Source organism: Procambarus clarkii, chromosome 47 (assembly GCF_040958095.1).
Source record: "Procambarus clarkii isolate CNS0578487 chromosome 47, FALCON_Pclarkii_2.0, whole genome shotgun sequence".
In the NCBI taxonomy this organism is placed as follows: domain Eukaryota; kingdom Metazoa; phylum Arthropoda; class Malacostraca; order Decapoda; family Cambaridae; genus Procambarus; species Procambarus clarkii.
In genome coordinates this window covers 22,551,496-22,574,195 of record NC_091196.1, presented here as the reverse complement: position 1 = coordinate 22,574,195, position 22,700 = coordinate 22,551,496, and the positions used below count along the sequence as shown (strand labels likewise).

At 36.8% G+C, this 22,700-nt stretch overlaps 1 protein-coding gene across 7 annotated transcripts; it reads left to right on the top strand.

The window, feature by feature from the left end:
- Positions 1-1,685: 1,685 nt before the first annotated feature.
- Positions 1,686-20,915, top strand: LOC123762904 (F-box only protein 31). 7 transcript variants are annotated; one of them, XM_069302107.1, is made up of 10 exons: positions 1,686-1,819; positions 5,998-6,215; positions 7,750-7,812; positions 8,782-8,858; positions 10,864-11,034; positions 12,502-12,641; positions 15,302-15,491; positions 16,263-16,489; positions 17,935-18,130; positions 19,170-20,915. In XM_069302107.1, the coding sequence occupies exons 2-9, from the start codon at positions 6,059-6,061 to the stop codon at positions 18,122-18,124; spliced, it is 1,215 nt and encodes a 404-aa protein (XP_069158208.1). In that variant the 5' UTR covers positions 1,686-1,819; positions 5,998-6,058; the 3' UTR covers positions 18,125-18,130; positions 19,170-20,915. The 7 variants fall into 7 exon arrangements, with proteins under 7 accessions (XP_069158208.1, XP_045605624.2, XP_045605625.2 ...); XM_045749668.2 differs by having other exon boundaries at positions 1,687-1,819; positions 17,935-20,915; XM_045749669.2 differs by lacking the exon at positions 1,686-1,819 and adding an exon at positions 1,845-2,041 and having other exon boundaries at positions 17,935-20,915.
- Positions 20,916-22,700: the final 1,785 nt, after the last annotated feature.

Below are 22,700 nucleotides of genomic sequence, written 5' to 3'. Positions count from 1 at the left end.
TAGGCAAATCGGGCCTTGAATAGTAGGCTGAGAAGTGCGTTCTGGCTATTAGGTACGACATATATATATATATATATATATATATATATATATATATATATATATATATATATATATATATATATATATATATATATATATATATGTCGTACCTAATAGCCAGAACGCACTTCTGAGCCTACTATGCAAGGCCCGATTTGCCTAATAAGCCAAGTTTTCCTGAAATAATATTTTTTCTCTAATTTTTTTCTTATGAAATGATAAAGCTACCCATTTCATTATGTATGAGGTCAATTTTTTTTTTATTGGAGTTAAAATTAACGTAGATATATGACCGAACCTAACCAACCCTACCTAACCTAACCTAACCTATCTTTATAGGTTAGGTTAGGTTAGGTAGCAGAAAAAGTTAGGTTAGGTTAGGTTAGGTAGGTTAGGTAGTCGAAAAACAATTAATTCATGAAAACTTGGCTTATTAGGCAAATCGGGCCTTGCATAGTAGGCTCAGAAGTGCGTTCTGGCTATTAGGTACGACATATATATATATATATATATATATATATATATATATATATATGTCGTACCTAATAGCCAGAACGCACTTCTCAGCCTACTATTCAAGGCCCGATTTGCCTAATAAGCCAAGTTTTCATGAATTAATGTTTTTTCGTCTACCTAACCTACCTAACCTAACCTAACCTAGCTTTTTGGGCTACCTAACCTAACCTTACCTATAAATATAGGTTAGGTTAGGTTAGGTAGGGTTGGTTAGGTTCGGTCATATATCTACGTTAATTTTAACTCCAATAAAAAAAAATTGACCTCATACATAGAGAAAAGGGTAGCTTTATCATTTCATAAGAAAAACATTATAGTAAATATATTAATTCAGGAAAACTTGGCTTATTAGGCAAATCGGGCCTTGAATAGTAGGCTGAGAAGTGAGTTCTGGCTACTAGGTACGACATATATATATATATATATATATATATATATATATATATATATATATATATATATATATATATATATATATATATATATATATATATATATGTCGTACCTAGTAGCCAGAATGCACTTCTCGGCCTACTATGCAAGGCCCGATTTGCCTAATAAGCCAAGTTTTCCTGAATTAATATATTTTGTCTAATTTTTTTTTATGAAATGATAAAGCTACCCATTACATTATGTATGAGGTCAATTTTTTTTATTGGAGTTTAAATTAAAGTAGATATGTGACCAAACCTAACCAACCCTACCTAACCTAACCTAACCTATCTCTATAGGTTAGGTTAGGTTAGGTAGTCGAAAAAGTTAGGTTAGGTTAGGTAGTCGAAAAACAATTAATTCATGAAAACTTGGCTTATTAGGCAAATCGGGCCTTGCATAGTAGGCTGAGAAGTGCGTTCTGGCTACTAGGTACGACATATATATATATATATATATATATATATATATATATATATATATATATATATATATATATATATATATATATATATATATATATATATATATATATATATATATATAATATACAGTATGTGTGTGTGTATGTGCAGAAATAATATTAATAAAAAATTAACATCGTGTAGTGTACTCTATATATCAAAATATATTGCTTTGAAACCCGCATCATTCACTCAAAAAAAAATTGGGCTACTTTTATTACAAATTCGTTACTTTTAGACCGTCAGCTCGCTACTTTCCGCAATTTGGATCTGGCGACCCTGCCGCCCACCACGGCCCGAGGCGGTGGTGGGCATTTGGCTCTTGCCTGGCCGGAGGGTACTGGGATGTGTTTCTGCCCATTTGGGTAAGAGTTTAGGCGGGGCCATGTTTTTGCCTTGACTTTGGCAACCTGGTGGTCTCTGTTGGGTGTGGGTCCGTCGGGGGGCATGGTGGGCTCCTTGTCGGTCCACAATTTGGAGTTCAGAATTTACCTGAGAGCCACTAACACTAGTGGCCTCGACGAGGACAGGAAGCCGGCGGCTTGTCGCAGTTCTGTTACCGCAGCCTGGATTGTGGTTAACCCGTGGTAATTTTTGAGTCCTACCCTGCCAGGAGGTTATTTAATGACAATTACTGTATTTTTGCGCAGCTATTGGTTGAGGGTCCCATCACGATTCTGCTGTTAGGGTACAGCTTCCCAGAGTTCACAGGGGCGCCTGCCACTTCTTAGCGTATGGGGATCGGGTGTCCAGTGCTCACCCTCTCACGGGACGCCCAGTACCTGCCCAACTGTTTATCTGTTGCAAAATATAATAGTGTTTCACCAACATTCAATTTGTAGCTGCAAGGCTTTATAACGCTGGTGCACATCCAGCACTTGTGTCGTTATGGCGCCCTAAATCAACAATATTAATATATACCAAGCTGAGGATTCCTCGGGTTCCTGATTAAGTCAAGGACAATATGTTGTGTGCTCTTCCCGGGGCTACTTGGCTGCCAGTTATTGCCGAAAGGTACAGATTTTAATTACCAGGAAGGAAAGATTCGTGAAGTTTTATCATTTTATAAACGTCTATCGCAAGGCACAAATTACTAGACAGTGAATGAATGTTGTGTATTGTATACTCGCCTAGTTGTGGTTCCGGAGGTTGAGCTTTGGCTCTTTGGTCCCGCCTCTCAACTGTCAATCAACTGGTGTGCAGATTCCTGTGCCTACTGGGCTGTATCATATCTACATTTGAAACTGTGTATGGAGTCAGCCTCCACCACATCACTGCCTAATGCATTACACCTGTTAACTACTCTGACACTGATGTGTGATGTGCTTCACTTGGTCAGTCAGGTTAAGAGGTAAAAAAATACACTGCAAGGTATTTGCTAAACTTAAGCCAGCCTTCCTAACAATGCAGAGTATATGGGGTTTTGGCTATTGAAAAGTGTGCTTTGTTAAAAGGTAAGTTTTTGACTTAACAATACCCCAGTGATATGTCAGTATGCTATACTACCCAGTTACAGCCCCACTCCTGTGCCAGGTAAATCCACTATGGGTTCACCATAGCCCGTGCTACTTGGAACTTTTGTTCCATGTAGCTGAATCTAAAACAACAACAACAGCTATACTAGCTTTGATCACAGATATTATTTTAGGGATTTTCAAGCAAATAATTTACTAAAAAAGAAATAACCCAGGGATGGAAAAATTTATAGTGGACTGCAGTATAACTAACAGTCCTTTGAATACGAATAGCCTTAACCATGAGCACATTCCATTCACTGCATAATTCTGTGCATCAATCATTACATTGTATGAAACTGTTCAATTCAATCGTGAATTCAGAGTTCGAATCCCTGGCAGGACAGAAATGGTTGGGTGCATTTCCTATCACCACCTAATGCCCTTGTCAGCCTAGCAGTAAATAGGTACCCCAGGAGTGAGTCAGCTTGTTGTGGGGTAGCACCCTGGGGGATGGGAACATTGAGATAAGTCTAACGTATATTCATATATAGAATGGCTGCCTGTCCCCTGACACAGTGAGTTATACGGGACAAACTTTCTGCTGTTCTGTGCATGGTTATGCTAGAAACAAATCAAGTTGAAAACTACTACTGTAGTTTACTACTTGTAGTAAACTACAGTAGTATCTGCTATCCATATAATATATATGCACAACATTCTTACCACAGTAGGGTATTACAGCACTTAATAAACAGATGTCAAAATGGTCTTTCAAATTCTTGGGGTTTCTAACAATTTCTTCTAGAATTTCAGCAGCTTTCCCCAATAAAAACAATTTGCCACTAGGTAATATGGCTGGTGGAGCTGTGAGAATATTTATTACTGTAGTAGCTTCATACTTAATCTTAGTGCCTATTTAGTCGCACTGACTTACCACTTTCTTCTGATAATGACCATGTTTTACCTTGGTGTTAGGGACCACTTCATTGTCGACTGAATTTTACTAGCGTACAGATTCATTACGTATTGTATTTATATGGGCCCCATACATATGATATTATAATTAAAATGTACAGTAATAAAATATAATTTAAAAATATAATTACTGTAATTGTTAAAATAATTATATGGCCATGTATTTTTGGGTTCAGAGTGCACAGTAATGAGAGTACTAATTGAACACTTATAACAGCTGCAAAAACATGCTCACAAACAATTGTGACCTGCACCTAAGTCTTAATTGGCTCTCGTATTTAGAGCATATCATTGACTTGAAAGCCAGAATTAACACAAGCGTGCCCTACTCGGTACTCAAGATCTGTAGAAATTCCCACAGACCCAAAGTTATTAATGAATCTGTTACCCAGTATTGCTTAAAGACAGTGTGTACTGCTACTGTGTGTATTCAGTTACTGAATACCCAATGAGGGAGCGAAGTAATTGTTAGATCTATCCTGCCTAATAACACAGAATTCATGGCAACAATATTGGAAGGCATCTTAATATATAATTGTGGCAGGCACATAAGTTTTCACATGAAGACTTGATAATCTAATTGAACTAATTTAAAATAATTTATTTTGTGGGGAATAGGCAGTCTATGTTAGACTTCAAGGTCCCTCCCAAATTACTGACCTTCCCCAGGATGCAATCCCACAACAGTTGAGTAACTCATGGGTACCTATTTACTGCTAGGTGAACAGGTCCATTAGGTAAAAGGAAACATGCCCAACCATTTCTTTCCTGCCTGGGATTCAAACCTGGGATTCCCAATGGCAAGTCAAAATTTTCTTGCCCGAAACGCTATGCATGCTAGTGGCTCTACAAGAATGTAAAATCAACTCAATTTCTATGTTCTCTGTTAATCCCCAATGTACCTTCTTGTATATAAATAAATAAATAAATAAAATTGAGCCCAATTGTTGTACAGTACACTTATAGATGTCATGGATAATGACATGGTAATAGATGAACAGATGTCATGGTAATAAGCGTTTCTGCCCGAAACGCAGCGCGTACTAGTGGCTTTACAAGAGTGCAATTACTGTACCATGCTATGTATTCTCACAAACCCAGTGTACCTTCTTGTATATAAATAAATAAATAAATGGATAATGATTCCATATGGTATTTGAAAGTTTGCATTTTATGTTCAAGCTCAAAGTTGTTTGTCTTATTTTATAGTATAAAACAATATATTTTTGAACAAATAAAACCTGTGTTAATGCTACATTTTGGGCCAAAAATTGCAGATTAATAATTATGGTTATGACAATAAATTAATAATACTGTAATAAGAAACCTGCAAAACAGTACAGTAAAGTACAGTATACCTTTATGCTGATTTCAGTTATTGTAAAGGTAACACAATTAATGTTTAATTTCTTTTACAAATAGCTCTAGGGTATTTTTCAATTATAGGAAAGGTTTATGAATTTTATAGGATAAAATAAGTGAAAGATTGTATTCACATGTGGACAATACAGTACCAGGAAAATAGCAGTGCTTTTTGGAATAATTAATAAAATGACTAAATAATACATTTTTGTGTAATTGAAGGATTGTGAATTTACATTATTCATTCCAAAGTGCACTGTATTATTAGGATACAGGTCCATGCAGTACTTAATAAAGTACTGCATGGATGTTGTTTTGGATGCTATTTGGATGATGGATAAAACTCTCGCTACAATTCGAGCTGCATAATTGTTTATCTATACAGCCTAGTGCAGCACACTTGTTTAGATGACTGTAAATGTTTTGTTTAGACATTGTAAATGCTAAAACTCTGCTCAATTTTAAAATCCAACTGGAAAAATCATCAGGGCAAATGATTCAAATGAATGACTTTTGACAAGCCACTGGCTTCCTGTCCTCATTGAGGTCACTAAAATGTGGCTCTCAGGTATAGAACTTGGTATAGAATCATAATCAAATTTATAATAAATTTTACTTGATAAAGCCATTACTATACTATACCACATACGAGATGAGAGAGCATGTGGGGTAACAAAGTACAGTACTGTAATACAGTATTACAATGATAATTACAATGTAATCTTTTTCTTTTTTTTCTTTATATACAGTTATTTTATGGAGACAATAGAATATTTCTGCAAATAGACTTCAGCAAATAAGTTGGTGACAATGGCAGCTTGTGGTCTTGCTGAGCTGCCAGAGATTGTGTTGGTTTATATTTTACGATGGTGCAAAGCCCGAGATTTAGTGGCTCTTAGCTCAACGTGTCAGCTCTTCTATCAGTTGACAGCTTATGACCTTCTTTGGAAAGACTTGTGCTGGAAAGGTAATATTTTTAATGTTTACTATACCTGTATATGTTTTGTATACAGTATCAATCTTATTTACTTCTCACTTGTAACTTGCTTCTAAAGTCACTTAATCTCTTGTACAATTTTATTTCATGGTGTCCATGTCTTGTAATTGCTGTATATGTGAGATTAAAGCAATCATGTAGAATTATAGCAAAAAAGTTTCAGCTAACTCATTATCACTTAAGAAAATCTGATTATAAGTTGTGAATTTGAAAAAAAAATTGTACAGTGCACCAATTCCCCAAGTATGTATAGTACTTTATAGCAAGATAACAATTGTATTAGAATAAAATTTATTTTCATATACACTATACATATTTCAGCATACAGTATTTTCATTTTGTATCTGTGATATTTAATTACAATAAAATATTGCTTTATATTTCTGAAAACAGCAACAGAATTCAAACCCAAACTTATCCAAACACCTCAGTAGTTTCATGTATGGGGACATTTCCACTCTGTACTGCCCCTTCTCATAGACTTGCTCTCTCATTTTACTCTTTCATTCCGCAAACCTTTGGTGCTGAATGTGAAAATCAATGTTTTTCTTTTGAGCTAAAATTCCACTATATATTCTAGGCATCCTCAGACCTTTTTTTTTCATCTGATTCTGTTCAGTCCATTCAATTGGGTCCTTTCACAACAGAGTTTTGTACCAGCTGCTTTGGGGCTGTTTACTCAGGGTAGGGCCTCGCTTGTTTATCAAGGTATCCGAACCTGTGCATCTTTCAGCAGCTCCACCTCTTTAAGCTGATTGGTCCAGAGACCTTCCTTGCTGGTTTCAGGTTTTTCTCAGTTCTTTGTGCATGGTTTTTCTAACTTTGGTCTATTGCCATATATGAGGTGTGTAGGTGGCTGTTGTATCTTTTGTTGCATTGACAGTTTGTTGTTTTTTGGCACACTTTTTCGTCAGTTGTCCTCTGTTTCGTCGATTCTGTTCTTTTTGTCTTGGTCGTTTCATCAATATCTTAAGCCAAATACAGTACTGTCACCTCTTATTTTGAGCTTGGTAAAGCTTGGTAGCAGCTTGGTACAGCTGCTCTTGTTGGTTTTAAGCATCATTACTACCTTGGCAGTTTTGTACGTTGTCTTGTGTAGTTTTTCATCTCTGGCCTGCTCAGTCTCGTCTTGCACTGTCATGATCTCCGGATTGAGTGATGCTTTTGCTTTCAGCCCTGGTAGGCAGTTTCTTCATCTGCAGCTTCCTTCTTTTCTGCCTAAGAATAAGATGGTTAGCTTCTAGAGTGCTTCTAGATGGTTAGCTTCTAGAAACAAGACCTTTGGGTCTTGTTTCTTGGTTTGTTTGGCAGGGAAGTGCTTCATTTGTTGTGCTCATTTGTGGCTGTTTATCGCTTCCTTGAGCTCAACCCAGTCTGCTCTAGTGGTTGCATTATTTCTTGATCCAGTTTCCTTGGTCCCCTGTCCATAGCCTCAATTGAGTCAGGTCATCTGCAGTGTAGTGATTTTTATGCATACTTAAATATATATTTACATTTGTTGCAGATTTCAGCATTGCTCAACCTGATCTTGGCCCCATAGTTTCATATCGAAAGCTTTATACAAACTGTAAGTATAACTAATATTATTTTGCACTTATAAAAATCCATAGAGTTATTTGGATTAATTTGCTTTTAGTGATTTTTTAGTGAAAAAAAGAAACACATGGACACTTTTTCACCTTCAAGGAAAACAAATGGTTATAGAGACCTGCCATGCAATTGATATACTCAATAAACCCTGTAGTGTGGACTATTAGTAAACATAAACTAAGTTTATTACCAAATTCTAGAACAGTCCCAAAAGGTACCTGCTGTTGACAACATAGACGATGACGATGGAGATGTCAACATTGAGGGTTCCACAACCCGCATGGAATCGACCATGCGTGATCCCACCTATTTCCTGGACTATTCTATCTTATCCTCTAGAAAGGAGAGGAGAATACTCTAGTGCCTTTGGTATTGCCCTCAACATGGCGGGTATCAGTGAAACTGGCCTGGGAGCTCACAGAGAGCAAGCATTTGGCTTGGACCCTTTGAACATGGTAACATGGTCTCTGTGCGTCTTGTTCCCTTCCTGGGATTTGTCATTTATAGAATATAAATTATTTACATTTTACATTTACGATGTTTGGAAAACTACACAATGATGATACAGTTCATAATGTGATTTTTAAAGACTGTGTATCATTTTGTTATTTGACATTCTGTATGAAATTTTAATAGTTGTGAAAATAGGAACAGTGCAGTCAGAATCATTGATCTCCTTGGGTTCATCTAATTCAAAGTTGGTTTTGGAAGTATCTCATATTGTGAATAGTCTCAAGATGACTAACAGGGAAATGTTCAGGAGCACAGGTGTATGTTTTGTCATCTGGATAGCTATGTTCATAAACAGCTATAAGGTTATTGTGAACAAAGATTATCTTTGCTTGGTATACTTGTTTTATTTGAAAATATAATCTCAAGAAAATATAATATGAAGTACTTCTAAAAGTTTAGTAATCATGTAATCATGACATTTCTTTTCTTTCAGTGTTGCACAAGTATGGATGTATTCTGGGAGTATATCAGTCTCAAGTTGTTCCTTGTGGTGGACTTGTGGAAATTAGGGTATGTACTGTATCTTTAGTTCATACCATGCTAAATCTGTTTAAGTGATTTCTTTTTCCTTATATTTGAAAAGAATTTGAATATCGTTTTAAACATTTTTGAATTATTAATTCCCATAGTTAGGGACATGAAGCGTGTGTGTGTGTGTGTACTCGCCTATTTGTACTCGCCTATTTGTGCTTGCAGGATCGAGCATTGACTCTTGGATCCCGCCTTTCCAGCTATCGGTTGTTTACAGCAATGACTCCTGTCCCATTTCCCTATCATACCTAATTTTAAAAGTATGAATAGAGTTTGCTTCCATAACCTGTTCCCCAAGTGCATTTCATTTTTCCACTACTCTCACGCTAAAAGAAAACTTCCTAACATCTCTGTGACTCATCTGAGTTTCCAGTTTCCATCCATGCCCCCTCATTCTGTTATTATTCATTTCATCATTTCTTCAACCATGTTATTGTGACTCATCGTCTGCATATGACCTCTTGTTCTTGAAGTTCCAGGTGTCTCTAATTCTTCCCTATCAATTTTGTTGATTCCTGTTACTATTTTATACATAGTGATCATATTGCCTCTTTCTCTCTTTCTTCTATCTTCTAATTTTTGAATATTTAATGCCTCAAACCTCTCCTTATAGCTCTTGTCTTTCAGTTCCAGGAGCCATTTAGTTGAAGGAAATAATCAAGGAAACGGTAAAGGAAGCCAGAAACTGTAGCAATATAAAAAACAGACATTAAACTGGAAGTCAGAAAGGAACTGATATCAAACAAAACAGTTGTTTTGTTTGCACAAACAAAAACTGGTGCAAAACAGTTGATTGAAGTAAGTCCCTAACAATTTTTGGTTGCAAAGAAAAGAAGATAACATCTAGGTCAGAAAGAGCCACAGAAAAAGCAAAAGTATTAGATAAAATTGTTGGGTTAGTGGAAGGTTTTACCACCAAAGATAATGTCTGTGACTATAGGAGAAGTAGCAGGTATGAAAAAGGGAACGATCAACCCTTGAGGTTCATCCTAAATGGTGCTAAACAGATTGAAGAAGTTTTCAAGAACATTAAGAAATGACAAAGTGATGAGGAAGAGAAATTATGGTCATTGAGACGAGATCTTTCAAAGGAAGACAGAGAAGCTTAAACTGTACCTCGTAGAAGCAAAAGTCTGAATGAAAGCAAGAACGAAGAAAAAATCAATTCTTTTTCCTACAAGTTGATAGGGTACAAGCCTGTGAAATGGTACAAAAAGGCAAACTAACAAAATCACTTGAGAAAGGATAAGTAACAAACAAGAGGAGAGGGAAAATGTTCCTGAAAATTGTATACACTAACATAGATGGAGTGAGATAAAAACTACTAGAGCTAAATGATATAATACAGCTGCAGATGCCAGACATGTTTGCTTTCACAGAGACAAAACTTGAAGTTGATATTTTAAATGAGGTCGTATTCCCAAGAGGCTACTCAATTTGGAGATAGGATAGAAAAAATTGAAAAGTTACACACACATACTGGGTGTTTCCTTCACTTTTATTTTTATACAGTATTAATATAATACAAATAGATAAAATATTTTCTCCACTATTACTTGTATGAAAAGTTGAACATGATTACACATTATTGATATTGGAAATGCAGGTATACTAATTTTATAACTAAATATGACCAAAAACAACATATGTACATTTACCAAAAGATGCCTAAATCTTCGTATAATTACATGTATGTTTATAATTTGGATAGATATTTCCTATAGTATTATTGGTAATAAAAACAGACCATGATTACACATAATTTAAATTAGAAATACAAATTTTCATAGCAAAATATGACCAAAACCAAAAACTTACATTTACCCATACATACCCAAATCCTTGTACAATTACTTGAATGATTTACAGTAGATAAAATGTTTTCCTACAGTGTTATTGGGATGGAAAAATTGTACATGTTAAAATATACTGTACTTGCTCCTGATATGAAATATTTTGGTAAAATATTTTTCTTTTTTCACAGTACAAAGCTGGTTCAATTGAGGGTGTACAGTGGGAATCTTCACTGGAACAAAATGTATTCAACCCACTGAAAGAGTCCATCATTTTTACCATTATTGGCAATGAAGAACCTCCCAAATGTGTGTGTATTCCCAACATATATCCACACAACTGCACTTTGGAAATTGATAAGGTTGGTAAAAGATGATGAATGCACTACAGTCCTTGATGATGAAATATAAAGTGTTGTTGTTGACTGATATGTATCTACAGTAATATGATTTTACTTGATAATTTGACTTTGATATACAGTACAATAACTTGTCTAATATCTCTCAATCATTAAATCATAAAGCCCAATTTCTGTGATGATCATGAAACTGATAATTAATAACCATCAAAAACATAACAAAATCTGTCATCTTATGAAGAAAACTTTATCCAGTAGAGGAGACACTATTGTCAGTGTGACCCACCCGAGGTGCCACTCAGGCACTCGTGCACACTTACATGTAGTATTTTTCATGTGCAGGCATGGAAGCTCTTCATTCTTTTGATTAATTTTGGAAAATACAAGATATCTCTTCAATACTATAGCTAAAAATATTGTTATGTACATTACAGTAATGTCTTTGAGAAGCAGGCAAAATAAAAGAAAGCATATACTGGCTCTTGTAAAAAAGAGTCTTTAAAGTGCCAACATTGTATACAAAAGTAACCACTACTCTGTCATTAACTGATCAGTGTTACTTATTTTTGTGGAGTAGATATTGCCTCTTCCTTAACCAATGCAAGCACTGCTACTTAAATATACAGTAGTAGCAATGAAATGTTATTAAATTCAAATTCAGTTAATAATATTTATAAATTTATACCATGTGTAATTACCTAAAGTGTAGTTACAGGATGAGAGTTACGCTCGTGCTGCCCCGTCTTTCCAGTGCTCCTTGTCATTTGAGGCTTTTCTTCTATTTTATTTTTGTCTATTTATAGTTAAATAGCTAGTAGAGCCTCTGTAAATACCAGTGATCATGCTTCTTTTGTTTGTAGTATGGATGTAGCTACTCTAAGAGCTGATTGAATTAAGGGAAAAGCCACCGAGGGCCAAGAAAGACCTAAATCAAATACAGAGCATCAGTCAGGTAAAATGAAACATCCCTTTCAGTTCAGAGCAATGTTTTGGTGACCCATTGTTTCCATTCTTTAATCCCCATTATACTTGAAATTAGAGTATGCAGTCCTCAGGATGAGATAGCCAACTTTGTAGAGCCTAGGCTTTAATTGGGCTGCCACATGGTGGCATCTACGTTCACTATTTTAACAGGGAATCTTGCAGATTTTTATGTTACTCATAGTCATTTGTAGTTAGTGTTGACTAGTTTGAAAGGTGTGTGTGTCATAGCTAGTGGTTGCATCAATGAGGTATGAGCTTCCCATGAGCTTCCTGCCTTGTTATTATTGAGACAGGACAATTTGTAAAGTTGCTTGTCTTTCTGGGGCTAAGTTATGCAGAAACTGACAGTTTTGCCTTTGCCTGGTTGGGCCCTCAGTATATGGTTAGGAAAACTACCAAGGAACTACTGTACTCAGAAAAGAACGTTTCATTTCATTTCAAATGTTTTGAGAACATACAATGTATACTGTAATTGTTTTTCTCCAGAGGAAGGGGATTGTGACTCAGCATTGTTCCAGCTCTGAAAAACATATAACAGAAATTAGGGATCAATCTGGATTTGATTCAGTGGACTTTCATCTTGAACCGAGGCACATTTATTTGACTTTCTTAAATGAAGTGATTGGGTGAGTATGTAGCACAATAGTGGCTCTCAGTTGCTAGCCGCTCTGGATACCTCAATGCCTATTGAGTCAAACCAGGCCCCCCCTCAAAGATGCATAGAGAGTAGGGGATATCTGATCATCCTTACAAGAAACAGTCAACAGAAAGGTAGAGAGAATCAAAATGGACAACTGTAAGGCAAATGTTGGGAAAACAAACTTGGGAAACAATCCATCCCAGTAGTTTGGTTGTTCACCCACTAGTAGCAACTGCCTACCACCAGGTGGCAGCTCCGGGAACCTACCAGCTCCATCCAGTAAGTTCCTCTTAGTTAATTGCCTGCTGTCAGCTATAGTTAACTGCTCTTAGAGCCACTCCTAAACCTTCATGTCCCAGATTTATTTTTCCAGATTAGTGTTGGTCATCCTTTGTTCTTTGCTGTATGGAAGCCCATTTGCTTGTGTACTGTATTGTTCAAATCTTTAGTACAGTATTTGCTTCATGAGCATGCCTCACTTGTTACATGGACTTGGAGAAACTTCAACCCCAAACTGCATGAGTTTTGGGCAAACATCCTTAGGCGCTCACTGGTGTTTCCATCATCCTGTCTTTTGTCTTTGATACAATTCACTTTTGGGGCATACTCAGTGTAAAGGTGGATGGTCTCTCGCATTTCTTTCCCATTGCCATGGAGTGGATCACTGATGACATAACCCTCTGTTAGATTTGTGACACGTTTGGTTGCTTCTAGGTAGACCTCTTCAGGTCGACATGGAACTTGCAGTCTCCCTGTTATTTGGCTTTGTTCTCTGATCATGAGACTTTTGCACTGGATACCTTTTGGCTGGACTGGAGTCGGTGGGAGTTCCTCTATCTCCGGGCTCTTTCTAGGCTGGAAATCTTCTACAGCAAGAGTCTCCTCTTGGCTTCCTTGTGGACTGTCCAGCTATGATTTCCAAGCCTTTTGGGCCTGTTGCTCGAACTCGGTTTTCTGCAGGTTTTCACTTCATACAGGACGCCGTTCAATCCCTGACCGTCCAAGTGGTTAGGCACCATTCCTTTTCCCACCCATCCCATCCCAAAATCCTTATCCTGACCCCTTCCAAGTGCTATATAGTCGTAATGGCTTGGCATTTTCCCCCTGATAGTTACCTCACTCCTTCAGCATACGGTTTTGATTTCTTCTTAGGTTCTTGATTGCCCCTACAGTTCAGGATCGTTTTTATTAGGATATGTTCTTGTTGGTCCTTGCTTTCGGCTGTAGGGTTGGGGAGCTAGTTTCATGCTTGCCTTCAGAAGCAGGGTTTCCATTTTTTTTTCATCCTGGTGGTCATTCTCTTAGTGTGCAGCCTTGGTTTGTTCAGCCAGGGGTGCATCATTTGTTGTGTCCAGCTGCAAAAGTTTATCACCTCCTTGCCACTCATGGTGTGTGAGGTGATACTTTGTGAAGATCCAGTGTCCATGGTCCCTCAGGCCCATGATGTTCACAAGTTTACAGCTCTGTCCAGTATGTTCTTTAATGTGTCCTGAACCGAGTTGAGGCTCGGGGGGATTTTGTTGGTCCAAAGGTCCTGGTGACTTGTTACCTGGTCTGTGTTCTGGGATCATTCTGAGCTTGTGTGGCATTGGGTAGAGTTATCCTGGGGGATACAGGGCTTTTACTCTTCTCTGCTCCAGGTGAGTTCCTCTTTTTGTTTTGCTCTCAGTGGTGAGATAGCAACATGGAACCAATGTAGGAACCCTACCAGAAAACCAGCTTTGAATGTAATGAAACACCTCTTTCTGGTGGGTCTTCTGTGGCTTTTTGAACTCACTCTTTTCCTTTCAGGGGAGTTAGTTTTAGCCTTTCCTTCCTCAATGACTAATGGCTTCTCTAAGGTGAGCCAGTTGCTGGTGGTGCTGCCACTTAATGTTTTTTTTGGGGGGTCTCATTTTCTGTTTTATTTACCTTGCTGCTGTTAATTTTGTATCACTCTACCTTTCTGGAGGTCAATCTTGGTCTGAGGGATCTCGTATCCTCAGCTCTTTGCATCTCTGTAGATGAGGCCAGGTTTTAGCCTCAGGGTTAAGGTAGCTTGCAAAACCCTAGTGTAATTCAAATTGGGTGGAGCTATCCATGTTGCTAGCAACAGGAAGCCACCAAAGACCCAGAAAGAGATGTTTCATTATATTCAATGCTATTATCTTTAAGCAAGGTTTTTGTTTGGGACTATAACTTTCTTCTTATAAAGTTTAATACAGTACTGTACTTCATTTCAATACATCATCCTAATAATTCATTCTAGTACAGGCTTAACACTTTCATTGTAATATTTCATTGAAATAAATCATCCTAATACTTATACTGTACGTTATACTTAATGCTAATACAGTACTTCATTCTAAAGTCACTAATACTTTATTTGTATAGTTCATTTCAGCACTTTAAAGAAATCTCATGATCTTTATTAGTTCTCAAGTCACTATAATTAATCCTTATAAATTCTAAACATCAAGTCGCAACACCTATTTATGTAATTTACATATTTCTCATAATAGTTCGTAGCCTGATATTTAACTACTGTATTTGTGTTCAGTTATACATTCAGTACTGTAATATGCTCTTTATTGATTTGTAAGATATGCTTCATGTGTTAAATTTACTTGTATTTTGGTGTATTAAATTAATCACTTGTTCCAACAGAAATGGTTTGGTTTATAAGCCACTGATTTTGCCGACGCCTTATGATATACCGGATGATTTGAAGGCAAAAGATGGCTCCTTTCCATCCCAGATAATAACACCAGGACTATTCCAAGGCTCTTATGGATCACATGGTCTTGAGATAATTCTCTTTAGATTTAAAGATGAATATGAAATACATGGACACAAGGTAAACATTTTCAAACCTCTTGTTTTCTCTGTCTCCCTTCTCATTCCTCCATCATTCTGTTCCTTTTCTTACTTCCATGTCTTCCTGTTCTTACCTTCCTTCCTCAAATCCCTTCCCTCCTTTTCTTCTCTTCCTCCTCCCATCCCCCTTCCTACAAAAAAATCAGTCTTATCCCGTCTCTGTCCATATCTCTATATGACTGATGTCTTATTCTTTCTTGACATAGCAGGTTCATTCAGAACCGTTCTCAGACAATTCAGTTGCCTCTACATTGAAGAAAACTTAAAATGTTCATTAAATATCAGTACTTAAATGGTTGTTATATAATTAATATTGCCTCATGCTTGGATTCAGAAAGAATTTATCATAAAAATGAGGATTGCTTCAGCAAACATTAGGTAGAACAGAAAAAATCATAGAGTGGGAATCATCATTAATTGTAATGACACTGTCAGTGTCGAGACAATAGGGTCACTAGTTTACACTGTAGTGGGAGAATAATCAAAGAAAACCCACCAGTGGGAGACTGAACCAATTTAACTCTTCACAGTAGTTTTGTTAATGACTAGCCGATGCCAACCAATTTACAGTATGTTTTGGAATAAAGTTGTGTAATTACTTAAAGTATTGTAAATGCATAGATTATATTCCCTGTAAAAAGTTGGAAGGTGGCTTTATTTTTACATTGTAACTATTTTAAACATGCAATACTAATATATACATTATCATCTTTCTTTTTTTTTTTTTTTTTTTTTTTTTTTTTTTTTTTAGGTAACAGGTGATGTCAATGTTCATGCAAACAAAATCTCTGTTAAAATTCTGTTAAAATACCCAGTAAGTCCTTCCAGAGAAGACCAAAGAAGTCTTTCTGTCCTGATGAGTATGGAGCCTACCATGAGTAATACTCCAGTTTCTGCCATTACTGAACAACACTTCATTCTTCCAGATGACTGCCATCACAATACTATTACACCTATACCTACAGTGTGCAAAGCCAGGTGAGTTAAAGAATATATATTTTTGTTTTATCTAATTTGCTCTGTATATTTAAATGGTTTCGTCTTTCTAACAGTTTCGGGATAATTTGTCACCCCACTCTTCCCACACACACAAATATACAGTGGAACCTCAGTTAGCAAATGTCCCTCTTTAAAAAATATTTTGGGTTAGGAACTCGATTTCTTTGGAAAATTTGAATCGGATTACAAACTTTGCCTCGCCTTACGACTTTGTTGATACACATATGGGTCGACCGAGCGCATGGTTCCTGGTGGCACGGGCGACCGTGCTCCAGTTTATCAGTGTCTCCCACTTAGTGATGATTGCACTTGAATTCTTTGTAAAGAAATGTAATTTTTTTCTGCTTCTTTGGTTTTAACATAAAAGTAATTATTATATATCATGCCATGGGTCCCAAGAAAGTTAGTGGTAAGGTTCAACCTAAGAAAATAGTTGTGAATAGAGGCAGTAGAGGATATCCCTTCCTCATTAAGGAAATGTGTGAAGTATGGGAAGAACTGCAAAGTTTTGTTGAAAACATTACCCAGATAAAACTGAGCAGGCCGTTGCATTAACCTTTTTAATGACAATGTGATGTCTCACTACAGGCTAGTGTTAATATGTAAGTAAAAACAAGTGTCTTTAGACAGATTCTTAACAAGCAGTGAGCCACAACCAGGTCCCCAGGTCCTATATTAGGCCTAGTTATTATTAAATTTGTTTTTAAGCTTTATTTTTCCAGACTCTAAAAAAATAAAATTATAAAAAGTGGTTTACTGGTGGTCCATCACCACATATTGGTACTTTTGCCCAGATAGTTACTATATGTACTGTACTATCATTTCAGGTAGCTGGGGTGCTCAAGGAATATCCAAGTATAATGTCTAGAAATAACTTTCTCATGTTCATTCAGTGAGACTTTTTATTAACCTGCACCTTTCCCCCTTACACACTGCATTTGTAAATTAATACACATTTGTATTTGTAAATTATTTCAAATCATCAGCATAGTGTTCAGATGTAACTCATGATACATCCTCAGTTCTCAACTGGTCTCTATTGTAAAATATATTAAAATTAATGATTTCTGTAAGATTACATTAGAATAATAATAATAATAATAATACTATGGAGCTTTGCATAGTAGGTTTCAAATTGTGTTGCTTATGTTCATTCAGTATACTGTATATATTATCACTTAGAATAAGTACCAGAAATTACAATCGCAGCCCTGACATTTTAGGCCAGTTGTCGGAACTGGTCCCTCTAATTGGGTTTCATGCCTCGTGGATTACATTTTATTTTAAATAATAATGAGATCATATCTCATTGTGACTTCTTTTTTAGCTCCTTTTATGAAGTTGTTTAGAGTGTATTGCTTTGCTCTTGTAGAAAGCTAGGAAATTTTGAATACCTGTATATCAAACTTTTTTTTATTTTTCAGGTTTCATGGATTTGGCCAGATTGCTTTTATATGGTTTCAGAGACCTAGTTTTACACCAGTTCAGGTAATTGTGTTTAACAATGATCTGCTTGGTGTCATTTGGTTAGAACTTAATTCTTTCAGTCTTTATTCACGAATAAAGAAAACGTTTACAACCAACATCCTTCAAGTTGATGAGAGTGCTGTATGATTTAAGGTAAAGACTAATAGTGTACTTAAAATTTTGTAACGATATGCATCATTTTCTCATTCCCTTCAGTAAAGGGCTGTGGGTTATTAAGCTGGGAGCCTATATTCCCATATTTTAAACATAGATGCTGTACAGTATATACACAATGTACCTTGTACACACTGAATGATGACAGGGTAGAAAATGTTGAATGTCCTTGTAAAACGAGACCTGTTAAAAGTATATATCATACATGAAAGAAATAGGAGGAATACTACATCTTAATCCGAAATGTAGAGTGTAGTTTTGGGGGAAATTGAGTTGGTAACAAAAATTCCTTGGCAAGGTATGGAATGCAAGTCAGTTAATTGTAAGATTGAGTGAATTGAGATCTGTTTTATTGAATAATTGGATAATGATATAATGGGGAAGAGACTGAAATTGAGGATAGGAGGAGAACCAAAAGGATAATGAACTGACAGGATGATTGTGTAAGAAAGCAGAGATTAATTATAAAAACACACAAGAAGCAGTATGAAGTGGTGGAGTTACCTTGTGGATGTTTTGCTGGAGTGTGATTGTGCAGATTTTATGTCCTTGTTAGTGTGTAAGTTATAGTGAATGACCATGTCTTTTGGAGGATTGTAACATTCTTCCCTAGTATTACTGTTTTATTTTCCTTGACCTTATTGTCCCTATCTCTTCACCACTAACTCAAGAATAATAATTATTATACTTTCCCATTCCATAAAAGTAATAGTGTGGTAAACAAGTTCTGTAGTGCAATAAGCTTATAATGGCTTTATAACTTTCCAATTAGAAAACTGGTTGAAAACTTCACAAATGTATATTATACGCTGATCAAGTATGAGTTTTGGCATTACAGTTACACAAACTCTATTTTAATTTAAATTAATGTAGTACAATGTAGATCTCAAGATAAAAACATTTGATGTGTCTTTGAACTTGAGTACAGAATAGAAACTGCACACATTCTTAAACTTGAATCTTCTTTAATAAATATCTTTACCAAAGAAATTTAACATTTTACTTTGTGCTGTTTCAGAAGAACCAGGTTGTATGCTGTGTGTTTCTGGAAGGGTTCACTTGATAGCTTCCTGAGTTAAGTGCTGTTCAAGCCAAACCTTAAGGAGATGCACCAGGCATCTTGAGATCCACTCTTGCTTACTGGAAGCCAGGACCAGAACCTGGCTCTCTATGAGGTGAAGGGAGGCTGGAGATCTGAAATCAACCCAAAACTGAGAAAAGATCCACCAGAAGCATAAATGAATAAGCCACTGTCAAGTACCCTTAGGTAACAAAGTAAAGAATTGTTGCAGCCATGTAAACACCCTAACTGGAGCATCAGACTGCAACAGGTGTCTTCCCAGGATCTGTTCCTGGCTCTTCCCAGGCTCTGTCCTGGTTCTTCCCAGACTCTGTCCTGGCTCTTCCCTGGCTCTTCCCAGGCTCTGTCCTGGCTGACTTTAAGAATTCCTATCTTATTCCTATCTCCTCATTCGGTGGTTATAATAGGAGCTGCCTCGTATGGGCCAATAGGCCCTCTGCAGCTCTTATTATTATTACTATCTCCTCTACTACACCTTACTTTGCTCCTCAGCTCTCTCTTGCCTATTTATTGTCTGTCTCTACTTCCTCATCACAATCGACTTGAGAATGGTCCAGGACGGACCAAAACGTCGTCGTCCCTTCACCTTCTAGTGTGTGGTTTGCCTTTGCATCCCAGATGTTGGTGGCTGTCTAGCTAGCCTGGTGAAGTGGTTGCCAGTTTCCAGGACTATGGACTCTGGGTTTAGGGTTCTTATGTTTGAGTCTCCTGCTGTTAATTTTCTGGTGTCCCCCTAAGCCTTTTGGTTTCAGACAACTGTTAATCTGTCCATGCTCCCTGCCCTAATTCCTCGCTGCTTAGCTGCTATTTTGGCTGGCTTGAGGCTTGTTGTAGATGGATCAAGTTGATGGATCTCTATGGCTCTGCCTGAATGTTCCTTGGCTTTGCCACTGGTATTGCATTTGTTTAGTATGCTAGGGGTACCTCTCTGCCATTGGCCCCACCTCTTTATTATTTTCCCACTGGTAAGCCCTGGCTACATTTTCCTGCTTACTGATTAGCTCTTTTAAAAAAATGCAGGCCTCTGCCAAGAGCCATTGTCAGTTAGCTCAGGGGCTACTGAAAGGGATCATCCAAGAAATCTAGCATTGAATGGAAAGAAATTATCTTTTTAGGTGGGGCACTTTGTAGCACCCTTTTCCTGCCCAGTTCCTTTCTTTGGTGTGGGGTAGTGGAGTTTTGTTTAGGCAGCTCATGAGTGGGGAACAGACTGATTGGGCCCCTGGATTGTCACTTGTGGCGGTTGAACGCATCCCGATAAGGGTGTTTACACTACAGCACAAATCATTTGCCTTGTTACCTGATGGTAATTGTTGCACTTATACTTTGTGTTAGGTTATTTTATCGATTTTGCATTGGTCTCTAATTCCCAAGCTTCTTGTACATGTAGAAATAACCAGATTCTGGTCTTTGCTTCCAGTAACTGTGGGTCTCAAGAGACCCAGTGCATCTTCTTAAGGCATGGCTGCATCAGCACAAACCTCAAAGAGCTACAATGTGCCTTGCCAGAAAAAACATTTTATTACGTTATGCTTGATAATTGTATTTTTTTTTTTTTTTTTTTTTTTTTTTTTTTAATTTAGCTGATGAAATAGTGAATTGGTCTGAGGGTTGTCACTTTTATCCACTAGGTGTTGAGTACATCAAAACTGATAACTTTATATATTAAATATTTATTTTCTCTGCCCTATTTAATTTCACCTTATCACAAGCAGGAAACTGTACACAATATTTAGATATTTTAGTCACCCATAATAATTGTAAGCATCTTAATTGGTTTCAGAAAGCTGGTCTTACAATAGACTTAGACTTGGAAAAAATACAATATGAACTGCCAAATAAAACTACAGGTTGTTGATTTAAATAATTTCCAATCAACATTTGATCAAAATTAGGTACAAGAACACTACAGGATTAGTGCTCTGGCTTAAATTGTTTGGTGCACACCAGTGTATTTAAACCTTTGGACTTAAAGTATGATTGTATTTGTGTGAGGGAGGGAGGGGAGAGGAAGAGCGCTAGCCAGCTGGCGCTCTTGCTCAACCAAGCGACTTCCTATGAATATCACCGTGTTATTCTTTCATCCATTTATACACTTAAGTCTTGTGCTCCTTACTCTCTTTGTCTTTCAAGATAATGTAAACAAGCAGTTTTAACCTCAAATGTTCAACATTAACAGTTGCCCTTCTCTGCAAACTTCACAGCCCCACTATGGGCTCACCATAACCTGTGCTACTTAGAACTTTTTGTTCTGAGTAGCTGAATCTAAAATGGTAATAATCTGCAAACTTTCTTGAGAACTTGTCCATTCTATAGTATGGTACCCAAAACTAAACTATATAATCCAATTAAGGTCTAATGAATGCAAGCTTGATAATATTAGCTACCTTATTACTAACACTTCTTGTATACTATTTACCTTATTTTGAACATTTATACATTTGACAATTTCAGTATTGCCTAGTCTGGTAACTATTATAATATCCCAGGCTGTAAAACTTGCATTTGTCAGCATTAAACTGTATATGCCCATCTTTCATATATTTTAAAGGCCTACTCATACCCTGAATGGGTGGACAACAAGTGAAGTGTACTGAAACTATAGAAGCCACCTCCATCCACAAATTTAAAGTCAAGTTTGACAAAGAATTTGAATATCAGAATAGTTAGAATTTAACACAACAGGTTATAATAAGTGGGGCATAAAATAGTTACACAGGGGAGGTTTACAGGTAAATCTCACTTCTATGTCATCTCTGATTCACATTCTTGGTGGCATAGTGGTAAAACACACCCCTTGCCTCATGAGTGATTTGGTCTGCATTCAAGTCCTAACTTAGTACCAATCAATGTTTGTTCACCTGTTCACCCAGCAGTAACTGGGTACCTAGGTTGTTAACCAATTGGCAGGTCGTGTTCCAGGAAAAACAAGTAGGGTAAGGCTTACCATGATAAATACTCTCACCCCTAGCACATTGATCATCATTAGTCCTACAAATAGTGCATATTACAATACTGGGTATCACTAATTTCATCACTTAGTAGCTTGTGGAAGTAAATTTACTTAAATTGAAATGAAAACTGTTTTCTCCGCCACAACGAAGCTAGTGCTACCTTGCACAATGAACGTCAACATATGCTCACCACTAGCATGAGTAGCCCCAACAACCTCCCCCACCTTCCCTCCCCAACCACTAGCATCACATTTTTCAGCAAAATCAGATATAGATCAAATTTGCTCCAATTTGCTTCAAATTGCAAGTTCCATCAGCCACCACACCCTCACTTGCTCCTCAATCCAGCTTTCCTTGTATTAGAGATTAGCTTATTTCATATTCTGATGGATAATATTCAAGTTAACTACTTGTAATATATTTTACTTCATCACATAAGATATTTGAATTGTGCCAAAGGTCCATAGCATTGTCACATTCACTGGGTGGAAGGTACTGCACTAGACATTGTGTG

Coding starts and splice junctions, on each gene's coding strand:
- LOC123762904 (XM_069302107.1), top strand. CDS start 6,059: ATGGCAGCTTGTGGTCTTGCTGAGCTGCCAGAGATTGTGTTGGTTTAT. Junction 12,642..15,301: donor TTCTTAAATGAAGTGATTGG/GTGAGTATGTAG, acceptor TTGTTCCAACAG/AAATGGTTTGGTTTATAAGC. Junction 16,490..17,934: donor CCTACAGTGTGCAAAGCCAG/GTGAGTTAAAGA, acceptor TTTATTTTTCAG/GTTTCATGGATTTGGCCAGA.